The sequence below is a fragment of the Phycodurus eques genome, chromosome 12 (genome assembly GCF_024500275.1).
Source record: "Phycodurus eques isolate BA_2022a chromosome 12, UOR_Pequ_1.1, whole genome shotgun sequence".
NCBI lineage: Eukaryota > Metazoa > Chordata > Actinopteri > Syngnathiformes > Syngnathidae > Phycodurus > Phycodurus eques.
This window is the reverse complement of record NC_084536.1, coordinates 13,144,805-13,166,116: the sequence shown is the minus strand read 5'-3', so window position 1 is coordinate 13,166,116 and position 21,312 is coordinate 13,144,805. Positions and strand designations below refer to the sequence as shown.

The 21,312-nt window shown below is 42.4% G+C and overlaps 1 protein-coding gene across 3 annotated transcripts in view; it reads right to left on the bottom strand.

Annotated features, from left to right (window-relative positions):
* hecw2a (HECT, C2 and WW domain containing E3 ubiquitin protein ligase 2a) overlaps window positions 1-21,312 on the bottom strand; it is a 40,632-nt gene that overhangs the window by 18,526 nt on the left and 794 nt on the right. For 2 of the 3 annotated variants that reach the window (XM_061691823.1, XM_061691825.1), the window contains exons 2-14: window positions 13,953-14,556; window positions 10,352-10,459; window positions 9,594-9,688; window positions 9,418-9,484; window positions 8,641-8,810; window positions 8,079-8,218; window positions 7,887-7,987; window positions 6,318-7,138; window positions 5,325-5,607; window positions 5,075-5,167; window positions 2,671-2,821; window positions 981-1,087; window positions 774-898 (exon numbers count right to left, since the gene is read on the bottom strand). In XM_061691823.1, coding sequence (XP_061547807.1) covers window positions 774-898; window positions 981-1,087; window positions 2,671-2,821; window positions 5,075-5,167; window positions 5,325-5,607; window positions 6,318-7,138; window positions 7,887-7,987; window positions 8,079-8,218; window positions 8,641-8,810; window positions 9,418-9,484; window positions 9,594-9,688; window positions 10,352-10,459; window positions 13,953-14,331 — 2,640 coding nt within the window. In that variant the 5' untranslated portion in view covers window positions 14,332-14,556. The remainder of the gene's footprint in view (window positions 1-773; window positions 899-980; window positions 1,088-2,670; window positions 2,822-5,074; window positions 5,168-5,324; window positions 5,608-6,317; window positions 7,139-7,886; window positions 7,988-8,078; window positions 8,219-8,640; window positions 8,811-9,417; window positions 9,485-9,593; window positions 9,689-10,351; window positions 10,460-13,952; window positions 14,557-21,312) is intronic. The other variant, XM_061691824.1, reaches the window with a different exon arrangement.

Here is a 21,312-nt window from a genome sequence, read left to right as displayed (position 1 = left end):
CAAAGCAGGACGCACGAAAAAGTCTCAAAGACCCATACACAAAATGGAACAGGAAGTCAGCCATTTTGGTTTTACACAGCTATTTAGGGCAAATTCTGGGGCTCATACTTTGACCATCTCCGACGAGGGGATATGTTTAAATGGGCCACAATTTCATGGTTAATTTTTAATTACAGTGGTCAGAAAACATGTACTTTATACAATTGTTTCAATGACTAAAATCCATCCATCCATCCATTTTCTGAGCCGCTTCTCCTCACTCGGGTCGTGGGCGTGCTGGAGCCTATCCCAGCTGTCATCGGGCAGGAGGTGGGGTACACCCTGAACTGGTTGCCAGCCAATCGCAGGGCACATAGAAACAAATAACCATTCGCACTCACAGTCATGCCTACGGGCAATTTAGAGTCTCCAATTAATGCATGTTTTTGGGATGTGGGAGGAAACCGGAGTGCCTGGAGAAAACCCACGCAGGCACAGGGAGAACATGCAAACTCCACACAGGCGGGGCCGGGGATTGAACCCGGGTCCTCAGAACTGTGAGGCTGACACTCTAACCAGTTGCCCACCGTGCCGCATGACTAAAATATGTATTTAAAATAATTTCCCCAAAAAATTGTGATGAGGTAAACACAGGTTGGACAATGCATTCCTGACATGCAAAGTCATGACTTCCAACTACATCCATGCAGAAGACTTGTAGACAAATGAGGATATGATTATATTTAGCATGTTGGTTAATTAAACATGATACTTAAGCAGCAGAGGACACTGACGGGGTTAGAATGCAGCACCGTAAAGAAGTCGGGACTGCACAGGAACTTGGCGCTGGGTGACTGGAGCAGCAGCGACAGACGGGAGCGACCGCTCGAGTGGCTCACGGAGCTGTCTCGTCTGTATTCTATGAAAAAAAAAAAAAAAAAACGTATTACATGATGGTCATACACGGGGTGTCTATCTGTCATAGGTGTGTTCAAATGGACCAGAAATGGAGTGGGGAATCAGTTCAGCTTCTGGTTCGGGGAGCAGGTCATCTGTGGTTTCCTCATTTCTATCGCTGTTGGTTATGGTCCTTCTGATGCTCTGGTATCTGATTGTAAAAAAAAAAAAAAAAAAAAAAAAAAAATACAGTAACCAAACACACACATGATGTTCAGTTTGAGATATTTACTTGCAATCCTGGAAAAAAAAAATCAGTTCCAAATTCCTAATTCGTGCTCACAATGGCCAAACCTCACTAAAAAGGAAAGAGTCAGCATTAAACCACTTCATGATGCAGGATTCTCTCTTCTGATTTTTGTGACAGATGGTCAAATAAATGTTTTAGCACTGTAAAAAAAACTAAAACCAAGCAGAAACCCACAGGTCCAGAAGTATCAAAATCCATATTATGTCATAATCCCCTGACATCAAACCTATTGAGAAGCTGTGGAGTATGCTTAACACATTCACTGCCATTGACGGCTTTAGAAGTCAAATGTCCATGTTAACTGGGAAGGCTGGCAGTGAATGAGTTAAAAGGAAAATGTACAGTCCAAATATGGTACATCAGAGATGTGTTGATCATTAGATGAGGAAACTATTAGAAATGCTGGAAAACATGCCAATGAAGTTGTGGCTGCTACAGGTATAAAGGGAGAAAACCTCATGCTGTGGCCACCATAAATCCCCTGAACTAGAGGCTGACATTTTAACATTGCTAAACAGCTTTTGTTAATAAATTTATGTGGAAGAAAAACAAAGCAGGATTAACTGTGAGTAGAAAACGGGAGTGGAATTCTGTAAAGTTTTGGCTCGGTTGGTATCGATCTATGTGGGAGTGTGATTTTTATTTTTTATTTTTATGTTTTATTTATTATTTTTTTTTTCAAAAACTGGATTTTGTGTGGGATTTTTTTAAACACTTGGGATATGGGATTTTTTTAAAACACTATTGGGAAGGAGTGGGAAGAAGTATTTTTTTTAAACACTTGGGATTGGAAGGGATTGGATCAACCTATGTGGGAGTGGGAAAGAGTGGGAGTTAACATCCACTCCTGTGTCAGCCTCTATCCTGAAGTAACCCTGTGGAAAACATGTAGTCTGGTCTAAATACGGTACATTGGAAGTGTGTCAATTGTCAAAGGTAAAAACACTCATGGTGTGGGGGAAAAAAAATAATCCACTGACCTCAATCAACCCTATTGAGAACCGGTGGAGTACCCTTCCAAGGAAAAAACAGGTCCAAATACATTAAATACTGTAAGAGGTGTGTCTATTATCAAGTACAGAAAATAATTGCAGCTTCTGGCATAGTCATGGTGTGGCCACCCCAGGACTTTCCATATTATACTTTCAAATCATAGGGTGCCATATCATAGGATACCCATAGCAGCCACAGCTTCAGTGGTGCAATCCCTTGACCCCTGCGGAGTATATCTAGTGCAGCCTTAAAAGAAAAGATATGGTAGAAGTATGGTACATTAGAGATGTATTGATCAGTAAATAAGGAAACTCACACTGTTTTGTTCTTAATTTTATACTAAGAAATATGTCTAAGTGCCGAGTGTGCTGCTGTCTAAAAACGTGATCTCTATGTAATGACAGAAAAATGCATAATTTTTAAATCTTCTTTTTGTGGGAGGAACTGAAACCATGATGCCAATTGCGGTACAAACTTTTGTCCACTGTCACCTGCGGTTGAGTTGCTCCATCTGCTGAATGGAGTTGGACCGGGTCAGGCCCTGTGGTGCTGGGGGTCCGGTGGGTCGCTGCCATGTCGTGGTCCTGTTCACGTGGTCCACAAAAAAGATCCTGCCATGACTGTCGATCCGGGCCTCCCAGTCTGAGAGGAGACCAGCAGCATCAGTGAAAATACTAAAGTACTGATTCACGTAATTGCCAGGTAGGAATCATCCATCCATCCATTTTCCGTTCTGCTTATCCTCACTACGGTCGCGGATGTGCTGGAGCCTATCCCAGCTGACTATAGGCAAGAGGTGGGGTACACCCTGAACTGTTCGCCAGCCAATCGCAGGGCACATATAAACAAACAACCATTCACACTCACATTCACCCCTACGGACCATTTAGTCTTCAATCAACCTACCATGCATGCTTTTGGAATATGGGAGGAAACCAGAGTGCCCGGAGAAAACCCACGCTGGCACGGGGAGAACATCCAAATTCCGCTGTAAAGACTCCATTTATATAAATGACTAGAGGTCGAACAAACATGAAGACCAGAGAGCTGTCTATGCCTGGAAAAACGACCAATTGTCAAAATGGGCCATAGCTAATGCAACAATTTGGAATGCCCTGAAGAACAAAGAAACAACTGGTGTGTTGTCATGAACAGAAGTACATCAGAAGATACAGCCGAACTGATTTGGATTTCCTTCACTACACAGCAAGGTATTGGCCCAAAACTCACTGGGCGAAAAGTGGAAGGTTGTAGATTGACAAAGTCAATATCCAGACTTGAACCCTATAGAAGATGCATTTTACCTGATCAAGAGGAGAATGAAGTGAGGACCCCCTGAAAACAAGTTGCTTGATAATGACCCAAAACACACTGCCTAAGCAACAAAGGAGGGCGTCATGGACAAGAAGTGGAGGATTTTAGATTGCTCAATTAAATCTCCAGACTTAAGCCCTGCAGATAATTCATTTTACCAGTTCAAGAGGAGACTGAAGGGAGCAACCCCTAAAAGGAACCCTGACTGAAATAGGCTGCAGTGAAAGCCTGGAAATGCATCACAAAATACTTTTTTGTTTTGGAAAACTTCAAGCCAACCAGAATCACATTACAGACTGTAGTGGATTATACAGTGTTAGTGTTGTCATTTTAAGACAAAAATAAAATAACACCAGACACCATTAACCCAGCAACACAAAATTGGGTGAACATGTCAATTAGAAGAAGACGCAAAAAAAAGTCGAAAGGACCCATGGAACAATGGAACAAGACATTGACCATTTTGGTTCAATTCCAGTGCTCATACTTAGTTGGAAAGTTGAAAAATAATCTACCCCAGATGCGAGTTTCACCAATCGGCCAAACATTCAATGGACATGTTCATAATAACAGGATGCTCGAAAAATCTGGAGAACCATCCATCCATCCATTTTCTACCGCTTATCCGAGGTCGGGTCGCGGGGGCAGTAGCTTTAGCAGGGACACCCAGACTTCCCTCTCCCCAGCCACTTCATCCAGCTATTCCGGGGGGATCCCGAGGCGTTCCCAGGCCAGCCGAAGGACGTAGTCTCTCCAGCGTGTGCTGGGTCATCCCCGGGGTCTCCTCCCGGTGGGACGTGCCCAGAACACCTCACCAAGGAGGTACCCGAATCAGATGCCCCCGCCACCTCATCTGGCTCCTCTCGATGTGGCGGAGCAGTCTCTCTACTCTGAGATGCTCCCGGATGACCGAGCTTCTCACCCTATCTCTAAGGGAGAGTCCGGACACCCTGCGGAGGAAACTCATTTTGGCCGCTTGTATCCGGGATCTTGTTCTTTCGGTCACGACCCACAGCTCGTGACCATAGGTGAGGGTAGGAATGTAGATCGACCGGTAAATCGAGATCTTCGCCTTTCAGCTTAGCTGCTCCTTTACCACAACGGATCGATACAAAGTCTGCATCACTGCAGACGCTGCACCGAGCCGCCTGTCGATCTCCCGTTCCATTCTTTCCAGACTCGTGAGCAAGACACCAAGATACTTGAACTCCTCCACTTGGGGCAGGATCTTATCCCCGACCTGGAGAAGGCATGCCACCCTTGTCCGACTGAGGACCATGGTCTCAGATTTGGAGGTGCTGATTCTCATCCCAGCCGCTTCAGACTCAGCTGTGAACTGCTCCAGTGGAAAAAAAAAACACACTGCTCCTCCTGAATCTGAGATTTGGCTTCCCGACGGACGGTTCTGGAGAACCCATGCTTGAAATTAAATGGGAAGTTGGCCATTTTGGTTCGAGCCAGCCTTTTTGGATGAATTCCAGAGCTTGTACTTTTAGGTCCGACCAGGGAATTCGCCCAAATGAGCCTCAGTCAGAAGCAGGGATCCGAGCCAGATGGCAATTCTGCTACATAGAGACTTACTCGGTGGTAGAGGCTCATCCACTCGCTGGTAACGGTGAATATCATGTCGTACAGATGGAAGCGACCGTACAGGATGACCGTTGACAGGCGTACCTAGGTACAGAAAAACAGACCATGTCCATAAAATGAAGATTTTGTTCCAGTACGTCTGTTGTTCCCCACATAGTCAGTTTAAGCTCTTGTGCTAGTCTAATGTTAGGGTTTGGTGTGACTGCAGTTTGAGAAGGAAAGTGAACAGACCTCGCCATACCTTCCTCTCCATCTGTTTCTGTTGTAACTTGCTCAGACTCCACAGAGCCCATCTCCTTGTGCGGCTTGGACTCATCGCCGTCCAGTTCTTCGGCCACGCTGCCCTTGGCCTGCAGACTCAGCTTCCTCATGCCTATCTCCTCAAGCGCCGGAGCAGAGGCTGCTTCTCCTTCAGCCTCAGGACAAACACCACCCTCATAGTCTAAAGGCGGACTGGACGGCGTGGTGCCACCAATCATATCTCCCCCCGGATCGATGGCTGCATCAGCCCCTTCCTCTGCTTCCTACGAGGTTATCACAAGGAAAAAAATCATATATTTTAGGGGTACCGAATGCAATCCCGAAAAACCCGGGAGGCTGCTCCTCATGGAAAGGTGGAAGAAAAATCCTCCACTGACACCAGTTTGACCAATCAATGCAAAATTAGGTGGCCATGTCTATCAAATAAGGATACAGGAAAAGGTGTGAAGAACCTATGCTTGATATTGTACAGGAAGTCGGCTATTTTGGGTTGAAGCAGACATTTTAGGCAAATTTCGGGTCTCATACTTTGTTAGAAAGTTGGAAAAAATGTATCCCTAGTTGCAGCAATCAACATAAAATTGGAAGAACTGAAGCAGGAACTTTAGACAAATTCCAGACTGAGTGAGAGGCTTTGACGCAATACTCCTCCAATATTAGATGGTGGAGGTAAAAAAAACTGGCAATTTAGCATCACCCAGCTGTCTTGGGTACCTGCTTTCAATTGAGTCTCGGTTGGATTTGATATTTGCCGTAAATATCAAACTTTCTTTTTAATTTCAGCCATGGGTACTTTATAATTTTTGGTTCATCCTGTTACAATAGACATGTTCACCCAATTTCATGTTGATTGGTGAAACTTGTCAGGGGCAAAAATATTAACAAAACTAGATATAGCTAAATATAACAATATTTCAAGGAAAATATCTAACAAAGTGAAATCTCTCATAGTATTTCAGATTTTTTTTCTCACCACAGCCATGGTCAACGTGATTGGACAACTATCTGATGACGACATGGCCGTCTGCAGGGCTGTGGCCATGGAGCACGTGTCCACCCCTGAAGAAGGCTCCTCAGCCGGACCTCTTCCCACCTCGGGGGCCTCCTCACCCTGTGACAAAGCATTGTGGGAAACTGCCTCTGTGAACGGAGCTTCCTCTGCCTCAGAGAAGACCTCAGGGTCCGGAATGTCATCCTGTTCCTGACCGGTTTCCACCACAGGGGACACCTGGGCTGTCTCATCAGCACAAACACTCTCTGGTTCCTCTTCCCCATGCTGCTCTAGGACCAGTTGTAGCCCAGGAGACGGCTCATCTTCATCTGGACCACTAATGTCTGGAGGTTCCCCGTTAAGTAGCAGTGGGGAAGGCGGCATGGGGGGAATTTCTCCAAACCCGGACTTCTCCTCATCCTCGTCAGAGTCGATGTGCAACATGGCACTGAGTCGCGTGTGTGTGGGGAAGCTGGAGCGCAGTTTTGGCGAGGCTGCACCCAATGGTCTTTCCCCGGGACCCTTCGGGGCCTCAATAGCATCGAGGTCCTCGCTGAGGGACCTCTGGAGCAACTCATGCCCCTCCAAAAACCTCGCCCCGGCTCCAACAAGTAGTAGCTCCTTTTCTGGGTAGGCTGCCGCCGCCCCGCCTCCCCAGATGCCTTGAGGACTCTGCAATCCGGTGGGGGAGGGCCCTGCCAAAACGACTCCTGGAAGGTGGTGAGGAAGGTCTTCGTCGTCTGAAGGCGTCCCCGGAGCTCCATTGAAGGTCGAAAGGCTAATGATGGAATCTGGAGAGGCACCTGGGCAGAAGTAACATGTTGAGTAAGCTTCTAAGATTGCCGTTTTTATTAGTGGAACCGATCCTGAGCTATTTGCGGAAAAATTCACCCGATTTGTATTGTACAATCTATTGATAGATATACCGCAAACCACTTTAATATAATTTATAAGTCAATTACCCTTAAACATAGATGGCTTAGAGATGAGTTGATTAAGAAAAAAATGCACCGGAAATGCACATGTACTTACACATGCGGCAAAAACTCTTCATATCTTCAATTAGTAATCCAGGCTAAATGTACTTTACCTCCTCCCTGACATACAAAGATTTTAGTCTTTTAATCTAGAGTGATCACTTCAACATTCTTCCATGACCCCAATTCCTATTTCGCAAGGACTTTGGTGGCATTTTGTGGCATCTTAGGGTGTTTTAGAGCACAAAAAAACATGAATAGGGGAGTTCTTCAGCAAACAACTGGGGATAGGTACCACAGAAAACAAGGTGAAAAAGTAATTTGTGAATATGTACCGCAAATAGGCGGGGGATTACTGTAATGATATTTTTATAGGTTGCAAAGCCACGACATACACACCAGTGTCCTGGCACTTCTGGTGCTATTTTCTGAACACAAACTGCTACAATCACAGCTTGTAGTATTATTTAAGGATTGAGACTGTTAATATAGGCAAAATGTTGGTGGCTTAGGGGGGGCTTCCAGTAGATGTGATTTTTTTTTGCTATTTGCATCTTGGTCCCTAAATACTTACCATCAGGTCCAGTTGAGGTGAGTTCCACTTTGAACTGTAGCTGTCCGCTGACGTGCTCTGTTGGTAGGCGTCGGCACAGGGGAAAAGTCACAGGCTGGACTCTGTGACACCAAAACACACAGGATTTATCTGTACATTTATGTCACTAGTACTTTGTGGTACAGCACACCCATATTTAAGGTGGTTACCTACCCAGGTATTTTCTCAATAAGCCGCTGCACAGGGATGGTCAACTGGCCAAGGAAGCGCTTGATGATGGGTCGACTTTTGGCAAACTTGTCCTTCACCTCGATGTACAGGATGTCAGTCATCAGCGCTACAAATGTGTATTTCTGGAGAAGGAGACACACACAGGGCTAGGGTTAGGACTACAGTTGGGGGTAGGGTTTGGTTTAGGGATAGGTTAGGATTGGGAGGTAGGGTTCGGGGTTTATGGTATTTGACAAACTGACCTAAAGGCTTAGTGTTCGAAAGTAAAGTTAGGAGGTTCGGTGAAAGGTATGGTATTGTGATTGACTGAATTGAAGGATTAGGGGTTTAGGGAGAGGCTTGTGGGGAAGGATTAGGGGTTTAAGGTTAAGAGGTGGGTTTGGGTTAGGAGGTTGGGGTATTAGTTAAGTTAGAAGTTAAGGCTTCAAGTTATCATTACAGTATATATTTTTTATTTTGTAATAAACGGAAAGCTTATATTTAAGAGTTAGTTAATTCTGGTTCGGGTTTGGTAAAGGTTGTGATTAGATGATATTGTAGGGACCTCTCCATGCCAAACCGGATTGACGGTGTTGGCAATGATGGCCGAGCGGCGTTCCTGTCCGTGGTGGCTGAAGACAGGGAAGACACTCCTCTTCCCAGGGTGGATGGACATCTTGAGGTACGGATCCGGATGGAAGAACATACCTTTCTTTAGGCCGGTGGCACGCAGATCTGTGACCACAAATGAAGTAGTACAATTTAGAAAAAAATCTGTACCCTAACCCCAACTCTGACACCTTTTCATATGTACCCAGATAATTTATTAGATTATTTTGATACACAATTTAAAGCTTAATTTGCTCTTTTGGTGGCTTTATAGTGGCGGCATGGTGAAGACTGGTTAGAGCGTCAGCCTCACAGTTCTGAGGACCGGGGTTCAATCCTCGGCCCTGCCTGTGTGGAGTTTGCATGTTCTCCCCGTGCCTGCGTGGGTTTTCTCCGGGCACTCCGGTTTCCTCCCACATCCCAAAAACATGCATGAATTGGAGACTCTAAATTGCCCGTAGGTGTGAATGTGAGTGCAAATGGTTGTTTGTTTGTATGTGCCCTGCAATTGGCTGGAAACCAGTTCAGGGTGTACCCCGCCTCCTGCCCGATGATGAATGTTCTTTCAGAATCAGAATCATCTGGGATAGGCTCCAGCATGCCCGCGACCCTAGTGAGGGGAAGCGGCTCAGAAAATGGATGGATGGATGGGGATTTATAGTCGTCTTATTTTGACATATTTAACTTTTGGGGGATATACGGTACTCAAGCATAGAAAAACATGTCAACCCACCTGTCAAAGTGAAGCTTATCAGTTTCCGAGGATGTTCGACACCCACCTGCTCCGCAAGGCCTTCAACCTACAAAAGTCAAAATTATTAAAAATGATTATATTTGCAATTTGCGCAAATACTTTCGAACCCTTGAAAATTGGGTGGGGGGAGGCTGTTCTCTGGAAAAGTCACACACCAGTACAGCTGTATTCTTCACAGTGATGCAGGGTGTCGTTGCTCTAAGGGCTCCACTCACTCCGTGGTAGTACTTGAAACAGATCTTGGTCTCCGCTGTGAGAAGAGATAGCAAAAAGAATTAATGCTGTTAGCAATGACGAACACGCCCTTTGCACCCACTTCAAGTATTTTCTCCTTCTGATTATCAGTCATTTGGGCAAATCCCCTAGTAGGAATTTGACCAAAATGGCTGCTTTAAACCAAAATAGTCAATTTCTTGTTTAATTCTGGGTTTGGGTCCATGAGATTTTTTAATGCATCCTGTTATGATCGACATGTCCACCAAATTTCATGTCGACTGGTGAAATTGGTGTACGGGGCTGATGTCCACCCCCCTCCACAACCTTCTAACAATGTTTGAGTCCTTGAATTTGCATAAAATGACTGCTGTATTCCAAAATCGCTGACTTCCTGTTCAATTTTGGCCATGGGTCCTTGAGAATGTTTCATGCATCCTGTTATGATAGACATTTACACCAACTTTGATGCGAATCGATGACTCTGGTGTCAGGGGCTAATTTATTCTAACTTTTCAGGGGGGGGTACTACTGAGTGAGTTTAGTGGAATTGTTGTTTGGTTACATACATTTTCACCAGGATACACACAATTAATTACAAAATGAGTGACTTTTGGGGCATGTTGAGGGCCCCAAAAAGGCAATTCCAAGCACAGTAAAAAATGAACACCATTGATCAGGTCTGACATCAGCTACTCACGTTCCATGAAGTAGGGCCCGGTCTCCAGCCTCCAAACAATCTGACCTTTCTGGGTGCCATTCACCCCTCGGTTCTTACAGTCCCACACGTTTGACGGGCTTGTCTCATCTGGAGGATAGTAGGAGAACAGAACACAACCTGAGACTAACTGGACCCTGGCATGCTGACATTCCCAGAATAGTAAAACAAACAATCAAACACACAGATACAAAATGAGAACATTCGAATGGAGAAACTGTGACTCCAGCTCCTGATGGCACACATACAGCCTTAACGGTACACATCCAACACACGAATGTGACAGTCCATACAATAGTTGCACTTTATAAAACCATTTATTTATATTCTGTTTTATTTTTTTGTTACAATATATTGCTATTTTTCTTTACTAAAACAGGTATTAAAATTGTGGTTGGTCTTTCTGGTACAAACCTCAATTCCAATGAAGTTAAATAAAAATTAAAACAAAATACAATGATTTGCAAATCATTTTAAACCTATATTCAATTGAACAACACGAAGTGACACCACTAATTGTTTAAGCTTTGTAGGTGGAATTCTTTCCCACGACAGACCTACTCGCGGATCCTAACTTTTTTTTTTTTTTTTTTTTTTACAGTCCAGGGTTTCCGTTGTGGTATATTGCGCTTCATATTGTGCCACGCATTTTCAATGGGAAACGGGCCTGGACTACTGGCAGGCCAGTCTAGTACTGGCACTCTTTTACAACAACGCCATATTGTTGTAACGTGCAGAATGTGGCTTGGCCTTGTCTTGCTGAAATAAGCAGGGACGTCCCTGAAAATGACGTTGCTTGGATGGCAGCATATGTTGCTCCAAAACCTGTATGTACCTTTCAGCATTAATGGTGCCTTCACAAATGTGCAAGTTACCAATGCCATGGGTACTAACACACCCCATACAATCACAGATGCTGGCTTTTTAAATTTGCACTGATAACAATCTGGATGATACTTTCCCGCTTAGGCTGAGAAAAAAGACACGCCGTCCATAAGTTCCAAAACAATTTGAAATGTGGACTCATCAGACCACAGCACACTTTTCCACTTTGCGTCAGTCCATCTCAGATGAGTTCGGGCCCAAATAAGCCGGTAGTGTTTCTGGGTGTTGTTGATACCTGTATACGGCTTTAAATTTGCATGGTAGAGTTTTAACTTGCATTTGTAGATGTAGGGATGAACTGTGTTAACTGACAATGGTTTTCTAAAGTGTTCCAGAGCCCACGTGACAATAGCTTTTACAGAATGATGCGAGTTTTTAATGCAGTGCCACCTGAGCGATCGAAAATTATGGGCATTCGATCTTGGTCTTTGCATTGCCACTTACATGCAGAGATTTCTCCAAATTCTCTGAATCTTTTGATGCCTGAAGCCCCCCTACAATAAGCCTAGCAACCCCACTTGTACCAGTGTATTTGTTTTCCCATTTTGGGGGTAATAGTTGTTCCCAATATTTTTTTTATTTTGTTCCATTTAATATTTGCATATTTGTATGTTTTGTATTTGCGTGCAAAAAAAATTGTTTCAGTGATACACACTCAAATCATAGTAACATCTGAACTTGCTGACATGATTAATGCTCAGATCAATGACAAAGTAATCCCGGGGGGAGGGGGGGTGGGGGTTGATGGGGGGGCATCATTGAATGTCTGCTTAGTCAAGATAGACAGTAGGTAGGGTGTTAAGACCTTGGCGTAGGTAATGAAGTCCTGAAGCCATACGATCAATATCAAGCGACCTGGGCGGCGCCTGATGTTTTCCTTCATCTCTTTCGACCATATTGAACCCAGTGACTACAGAATTTCTTGTTTTGACCCGTAGAGAGTTCCTGGGTTTTCGTGTTGGTTACACCTCGAGAAGAAACAGTCTTCACAGACTAAAAATATGAAACTGAAACGCAGGTGCTGTCTTCCAAGTTGTGTTTCTCATCCAGCAACACAATATTTTTGGAGGGGCATGTCATGTCTTGATAACAAATGTGCCTGTTGGACACTATTACTAGAGTATTACTTTTCAGCACCGTCAGAGAGCTCGAGATCCTGATAGCCTTGTTCAGCACTCACTTGTTCCTCTCTGTAAGCAGAATTCTCAATAGCAACTTGGAAACAACACGCTAGCCCAGTTAGCATCCCAGACCGTCACGGCATAAGACAACATATTGATGTTACACTGTCCTCAAAAGAAGAGATTTAAGATTTACAGTGCATTTGTCATTTCATAATATATGCACGTTTTTGAGAATCTTCAATTTATTCCACAAATTAATCCGAGCAGTTTTTAGTTTGTATTATTTAAAGCCAAAAGACTACTCTGTTAACAAACACAGTGCAGCTCAACCTCTGGCTCGCGATATGCGTCCAATGTCATGCGAATGCGGTATTGTTTTCATTGTATTTTTGTCTAATTTTTTTAAAATAATAATTGCATTTTTTTCCCAATATTATTTATTTTCATCAATTTCATTGTATTTTCCGTCAAATTGTTTTGTATTTTGTATTCTTTTATTTTTTTCCTACACATTTGTATTTCACTTCCCTAATAATTAGTATTTTCATTTATTCATTCCCCACTCATATTTAAGTAGTTCTAATATTTTTTTGTCCAATATTTGGTACCAAGATTTTAGGTTTTTTTCTATTTTTCACTTTTTCCCCATATGTATTTTTGTTTCTTTTTTTGAAAACATACAGTTGCAAAAAAATATGCAGAAACCAAACCACCGGCACACAATCAGTGTATTTTTCGGTTTTATTTTAATTTTATCTTTACTATACCAGAAATAAATTCTTTTAACATGAACATGACAGTTAATAATGTTCAAAGGCACCACTTGCCTTCAGCAAACACTTCCATAAACGTGGCGTTTGATCATCTGGCATAAAGATCGATGTTTTGTTAAAGACAAGAACGCCTAGAGACAAACAGAGTTCCTCTCGCCAAGCTTTGGAAATCTCTAATATTTTATCCCTAAAGTCTTCAATGCGGCGGCACGGTGACCGACTGGTTAGCGCGTCAGCCTCACAGTTCTGAGGACCCGGGTTCAATCCCCGGCCCCGCCTATGTGGAGTTTGCATGTTCTCCCCGTGCCTGCGTGGTTTTTCTCCGGGCACTCCGGTTTCCTCCCACATCCCAAATACATGCATTAATTGGAAATTCTCAATTGCCCGTAAGTGTGACTGTGACTGTGAGTGCGAATGGTTGTTTGTTCCTATGTGCCCTGCGATTGGCTGGCAACCAGTTCAGGGTGTACCCCGCCTCCTGCCCGATGATTTAAAACCCTTCCCAGGTGTCTTAACTCAAAATACACAGATTAACAATTAAGATTAAGAATTACAGTACACTTTTCATCCTAATTTTCTTGCCCTGCTGTGTAGCCGACACCCTACCCTAGGCCCCAAGTCAGCCGGCGACCACACATAGCCTGAGAAGTCAGCTGAGATAGGATCCAGCTCACCCATGACCCTAATGAGGACCTCCTTATTGTCCATTGAGAGTATTTGTAAACACCCCATAAAAAAGAAACTTAAAATAATATGTCCCTTCTCAAAACAATAATTTGTGTTCCGAAATCATCCCCTTACCGATATGGTACAGTCCGATCCAGTCGGTGGCGTCCACTTCCTCTTTGATGTCCCAGGATATGACGAGGGTCTGGCCCCGGTTCAGCGTGAAGTCCAGGGTGGACGCGGTCAACGAAGACCTGGTCTGCGAGCTCACCAGGTCCGTGTCGCTGTTGGCGCGGGGCAGCCCAACGGGACCGCCCACCATGGACACGGCGTCCACCAAGGCCCCCCCTCTCTCCGCCAGGCTCCGGAGGTTCTCCGGGCTGAGAGTGTGCCGCAGATTGGGGCTCCGCCTACGAGGGGCCGAGAGGTGCTCGCGGCCCCCCACGGCCAAATTGGGAGCATTGTGGGTGCGGGTCCTGGCCGGGAGGACGGCGGTGGCGAGGGACGGACGCATGTTGTGTCGTGACTTTGATCGATAATCCCGTCTAGCGAGGAAGCTGCCAGTTTCTGAAGTCAGGACGAATATCGGTGACTCACGACTAAATGCTACGTTTTTCAGTATAATTCAGCAGGTTTTGTGTGGGTTGAATCAGACTGTGGGTTCTTGTTTCTTGGTGTCTCCCATTGTCACAGGAGTTCTTTGTCTCGCTAGTGTCCTGAAATCATAGTCAGTCAGAATCTGGAGAAAGAAAGGCAAGAGAACTCATGAAACTACAAAATCACATACTGTATGAACAATTAGACTGTATGTTAGGCAGGTTTTCCAACTTTCCATATGACAAAATAAAGCCTTACCCTCAGAACTTTAAGGATTTGGCACTGTAAATACTTGGATTTAAATCAAACGAAACAAGAAAAAAACCAAGAACATTTCTTAGCTAGCTCATTACGGAACTAAAACAATAAAATGTTGCACCTGTCCATCAGCACAGAAATAATACGAGAAAATGTCATAACTGTTCATCAAAACAGAAATGAAAACAATTTGTCCATCATCATCGAAATAAAGCAAAGGAATGAGACATAGCTGTCCATCGTCTGGGTAGTAACAAGAGAAAATGCCGTAACTGACCATCCACAGAAGTTACAAAAAAAAAAAAAGCCATGAGTGTTCATCAACACAGAAGAAAACAGTAAAATGTTGTAACTGTCCATCACTGAAATAAAATTAAAGTGTCACATTTGTCCATCATCACATCAGTAAAATGAGAAAATGTCATAACTGACCATCATCGCAGATGTAAATTGAAAAAAAAGAAACAAAAAAAAAGCCACCAAATTGGAAGAAACGTTGTTTTCCAAAAACTGGTCCATCTGCAAAATGTCCATAAAATGAGAACATTTTGTAATTGTCCATCACAGAAATAAAACGAAAAAGCATCGTAACTGTAACTCTCTATCAGGGGACCATTTTAAAACTGTATATCATCACAAAGACAAGAAAATGTCATAACGGTATGCCATCAACACAAAATTAAATTATAAAATGTCTTAACTTTCCATCATCACAGAAGTAAAAGAAGAAGAACATGAGAAAATTTCACCATGCACAGAAGGGGGGTGACCACAACAACAGAGGGAAAGGCTCATTTCCTCACAAACATTCTCAATCTGAACTATTTCCACATTTAATCTCCATTCCATCGCTTTGGCCCTAACATGGGATTAGAGATTGATTCTGGGAAAATGACAGGAGGGTCTGATTGTTATAATAATCTAAAAATAACTACATTGCAATCATGAGAATCTGTGTTAATCAGACACCTGGAAACACCGTCATTATTGTGAACACATAAGGTCAAATACTATTTGTGCAGCAGGTGTACTGTAGAATGAAAGCGAAAGGCTGGCCTGCCTTTAAATCAGATGTGGGGTGGCACGACTCAGGTGACAGAGTGGTGGTCTACCAATTTGAAGGTTGTGGGTTCGACCCTCAGCCCTTGTGACCATATTAAAGTGTCCTTGAGTAAGATACTGAACCCCAAGTGGCTCCTGCTGCTGCGTCATCAGTAGGTGAATGAGGAGACAGTATTAAAGTGCTTAGGCTACCTTGAAGGTAGAAAAGCACTATACAAGTGAAAGCCCGTTTACAGTTACCATGTTTCAAGTGTCTTTACTGTCTGCTTCAACAACGTCTGCTTTGCAAGATTAATCTGCAGTAGTGCTGGGGCTTTGGCTTCACTTACCCCAACTATTGAAACTCCCCAGAACAATCACTCTTAGATACTGTACATAGAAACATATACAGTACACAGTACAATCCCTTGCTGTTTTGCGGTTAATTTATTACCGGATTCAGTGAATTGCAGATTTTTTTTTTTTATAAGTCAGTGTAGTGCAGTTACTCACCTGCACATCTTTGATACAGTGACCTTTATTGGCTATATGATTTTAATGTAGTAGCAATGACTCACGTAAGGTCAATTGGGCTATTTTTAACAGACAAAGAATACCTTATTGAGTAATCACAACTCATACATCTGGTAAGTCACCAAAAGCTTGAGGGTACAAAAATAGTGAATCATTCTTCAAAAAAGAGAGTTCTAACTGTTTAATGAAACTTTAAGCCTGGCATGAACCCCTACTTTGAAACCATCATTTTCATTTCAAACCCTACTTTGACACTCCTATAACCTTGTTGAAAATTGTAACATTGGCTTGAAACCCCACTTTGAAACCCTAACCCTGACTTTAAATCATACTTTAAATCCCAACCCTTGTTTGAACTCTAATTTGAAACCTGAACACTGGCTTGAAATCCTACTTTAAAAGCAGAAATATGGGCTCAAACCCTACTTACTCCAAACCTTGTTGAAATCATAACCCTGACTTGACACCATACTTTAAAACCATAACCCTTGTTTAAAACTCTAATTTTAACCATATTGCTTGTTTGTAAAACCAACCCTGTCTTGAAACCTTAATTTGAAAACCGTAACCCAGACTTGAAACCATAACCCTGTCTTAAAACCCCAATTTGAAGCCCAAACCCTGATCTCACACCCTCATTTGAAACCATAACCCTTTTTCAAAACCCTAACTCTGGGTTTTAAACCCTACTTTGAAAACCTAACCTTTAAATGCAGTTTCGCTGGATTGATTGAAATGTTAATTCATTGCACCACTGTGCCTTATTCCTGGCCATCTGTTGCATGTGTGTGTGTGTGTGCGTGTGTGTGTGTGTGTGTGTGTGTGTGTAAGTGCGTGCGTGTGCTCCTGAAGGTGGCCAATCTGTCATGCAAAAGAGCTGCAGTCACCTCAACCATGGCACACAGGGGTCCCTCGTCTTCACACACGGATGCACGCGCGCACACACACACGCACACACACCTACAACACACACACACACACGTGCACACACACGTGGCTTTACTAAATGTCATTGAACCCACTGAAAGGTTGGCCCTGTATGAAGATCCCATTTGGAAGGAGGGAGTTGAAGAAGACAACATTTGCAGATAAACATTTTCTCCAGTGCACAATTTGAGGGACGCGAGCCAGAAGGTTTCCCAGCAAAAGTCGAAATGACTTACGACAACGACGCAATGTTACCATACGCTTTTCACTCATTCGGCTGAGTGGGAAAGGGATGTTCGCTTGTTTTTTTGTTTGTTTTGTTTTTGGCAGGGGACACATAGAGAGAATCACACATAGAAAGAATATTCAATTTGGCCTCAAAGAGTACAATCATGACTTCAGAGAAATGAAGGGTCAGAAATCTGAATTTGAAACTCTAACCCTGGCGTCAAACCTAACTGAGATCTTGACACCGACTTGAAACCCCACTTTGAAAACCTAATCCTCGCTCTACACCCTAATTTAGAATACTGACACTGGAAACCAAAATTTCAATGCACTAACACTGGCTTGAAACCCTTTTTGAAATTCACTGACTTGAAACCTTAAACCCTGGAATGATTAAGTCCTTGAGTGTTGTTTTTTTGTGTGTGCATAATACAACAAGCACTGCCCCCTCTACTGTGGGGTGTACACGTTTGTTTTAGCTTGATGACTACTCAACTTTACCAATTATGTAATTTTTGAAAAAGTGACAAGTGAAAAATCCAGCGTATTTTGATGTTGCTATTGGACACTGGCTTTACCCAAGCAGTTGTTCCCCCCCCCCAAAAAAAGCTTCCTATCAAATAGACACCTCCTTCCAATCAACACCTGCGCTGTATAATAAAATAACAAAACGTTGGGTGAACGTAAGAGTTCAAGAAAACCAACTTAAATAAAATTTCAAGTTGGGCAATTAACCTAAATGTTTTAAGTTTTTCTTTTGTTTGCTAAACTCCGAATTCGGTCTTTTGTCTAAGTCGTACTAACTTATAATTTTACATTGCAATAACGTTTCAGCCTTAAATACTGTATTTCTACTAACGTTCCTGTAAATCGTACAAATGTTACATTCGTTATTAATCTTTACTTCTACAAACTTAACTATAAATTGTAGTGCTATAATTTTGCATTGTAATAAATAAATTCTTACAGGCAATCCACTTTATTTGGTTCAATTATTAGAAGAAAATAATTTAAGAGGAATTTAAAATAATACTGCAATAGCTATTGTAATTCAACTTTTATCATCGAGAACATGCTCTGTAATTGAGTAACAAAGCACATTTATGTTACTGAACCCATTAGAACCATGTAAGTATGTGGAATAATGCAACTACATACGGACGAATTAATGTTCAATATTTACGCTTCGTTTGGCATTAGGTTTTTGCCGGGAATAAATATATTTATACTAACTACTTAGTGCGGTGTCACCAACATAAAAACCCAAGAGCTGTCCATCGGTGAAAAACAAACAATTGTGAAGCGGAGAGTAGATGAAAAATTTATCAATTTTTAGTACAAGCATTTGGAAAGTCCTGATGAAGAAAGAAACCATACAGGGACAAACATCAGCGACAACCTCAATCAATTCACATGGTTACCTTGCAGTGAGTCTGTTGTGTTTTGTGCCCGCATTTTCCGAATTTTGTGCAGGCATTTTGTCACTTTTCTTTTTTTCTACCCTTTGGTCCTAAAAAAGTGCTGAGAAGAAGAAGCTTGAGCAGGGAGGCTAAAAAAAAAAAAAAGAGGCTAAAAATAGTGAAGCAGATTAAAATTAATCAAACTAAAGTTAAAAAAAGAAAAAGGTTGCAGAAATTGCTTAATCTTTACGTTCCACTTAAGTGAACTAAAAAAATTGCAAAAACTTTTTAATTCTTTACATTCTATTTTACTATGTTTTTATTGTGTGTGATTTATAGAGGTTAGGCTTGAAACTGATTAATGGCATTTCTATTAATTTGGATGGGAAACGTTGATTAGAGATACGAGTAATTTGAGTTCCGAGCAGGGTCACGGAAAGAAACTCGTAAATCAAGGTAAACTACTCATTAAACAAGAATTGGAAGGTCAAAAAGTCAGCAATAAGCCTCAAAATTCTGGGACAAACTCTTTTAAGGATTGATGAGACAAAAATGAACATTTATGAAAGTGATAGAAAGGCTAACGTTTGCATAAAGAAATGATCACAGAAGCTGATTTGTTTAGGCAATGTTATTGCTTGGGCTCACCTGGTTTCTCCTGGGTCGGGCTCATTCATCTTCATTCTTGATGGCAGCAGCAAAATAAACTCAGAACTCTACAGAAGCATTTTGAATGCCAATTTAAAGAGAGATGTGACTAAAATTATTGATAATAATTTTTTTTTTTTTTAAAGTGCACCGCCAGAACAACAAAAAAGTTCGTCATGACCAAAAAGTGCAAGGTTTTAGAACAATTCTAGCCAATCTCCAGACTTAAACACTACAGAGCAGAGGGGTCAAACTCATTTTCATCATGGGCCACATTGTAATTCTGGTTTCCAGCAGTTTACCATTATGACTGTAAACCCATATGAATGCATAAATAAATACCTTATCATATTTATACATATACACAACAAATTTGATTGCTAACTAGTTTTAAAATCTGAAGTCAAGGAAAGCAGCAATAATAATAGTAGTTTTTCCAACTGTTTTTCAATTAATTTAAAAAGGGGTTTGGGACCAAAATTTTTTTGCAATATCTCAACATTATCAACTCATTCACTGCTGTGGACGTTTATATTGGTCAACTGGAATTCAACTGTTTATTGCCACCAATGTACAATCGTCAAGTACGTTTTTCAACTGGTAGGCATGGAAGTGACTCTTGCCCCGGCTTGTCTGTGAAATTCAGCTTTGTAAACCACGGTAGTGACTAACAAATTCCCGTAGATGGCGGCGTTGCATTGCGTTAGGTTTGAGATCAGCACAGCTTTCGAGTAGAAGACGATTTTGAGGGAGAGAAATGCCAACACATTGGAAATTGGACAACTTTAGGCACCTGACACTCTAACAGAGCATGTATATCTATGGGATAAACAGAGTATGTGTAGCTGTACAGAGTAAAAAGAGTGTGTATCGATCGTGAGAAAAGATGACACAGTTCAATATAAAAAAGCCACTGATATTCAACTCGATCCATTTCTGGTGGAACAAGAATCTACTCTTTGTTTTCCTCGTTTCTGTGCTTACATTGTCACAGAACACAATATTCTGTGGATCTTGAAAGATCGATCAAAATGTTTAAAGTTTAAAAAACGTTAATCAAGGGCAAGAATTGGAAGCTTTTACACGAGGTGAAGCCAAACTCCCGACTTAGACTTCATATATAGAGCATGCATTTTACACACTAGAGAGGAAAGTAAAGTAAAGTGAGCAACCACCCAAAACAACACTGACAAAATAACAAAGAATTCCATCAGGTTCAGGTTCAAGAAGCGCCGAGCAAATTTCCAGTCTTATACCCTATAGAGTATGCATTTTACCTACGAGAGAGGAGATTGAAGTGTGTTACTCCCCCCAAACACATTGACAAAACAATAAAAGAGTTCATCATGGCCAAGACGACTGGCCGAGTCAATCTCCAGACTCAAATCGACTTCAAGCACCGCCAATCAAAGCAGCTCCTCTCATTCCCTTTAAATGTGGCACAATGAGACCCACAAGAGGATGCATAATCGCAAGGAAATGCCCTCCTTGCACTGGGATGTCTAGTTTGGCACAGACCAGTCTGTCAAATTGGCAAACACGCAGCGAGCCTTGCACTTCCATGAAAATCTGAATCTGCTGGCATTTGTGCCTCGCCACAGATGCGCCGTCTACGAAAATAGAGCCCCGTCTTAAACAGCGGTACCTTGACTTTCAAGTTGAATTCATTCTGTGAACAAGCCCATGGCTCAATTTACAGTGGACCCCTGCTATTTGCGGGGGATAGGGATCAAGCCTGACCTGTAATAGCGAAACTCTGCAAATGCTTGACACTTTATAATTGTCATGAAAATGTTGCATCTTAAACACAGGGGGAAGAAAGTGTGGATGATAGGTTTCCCCACACGTGAAGAATCCACTTA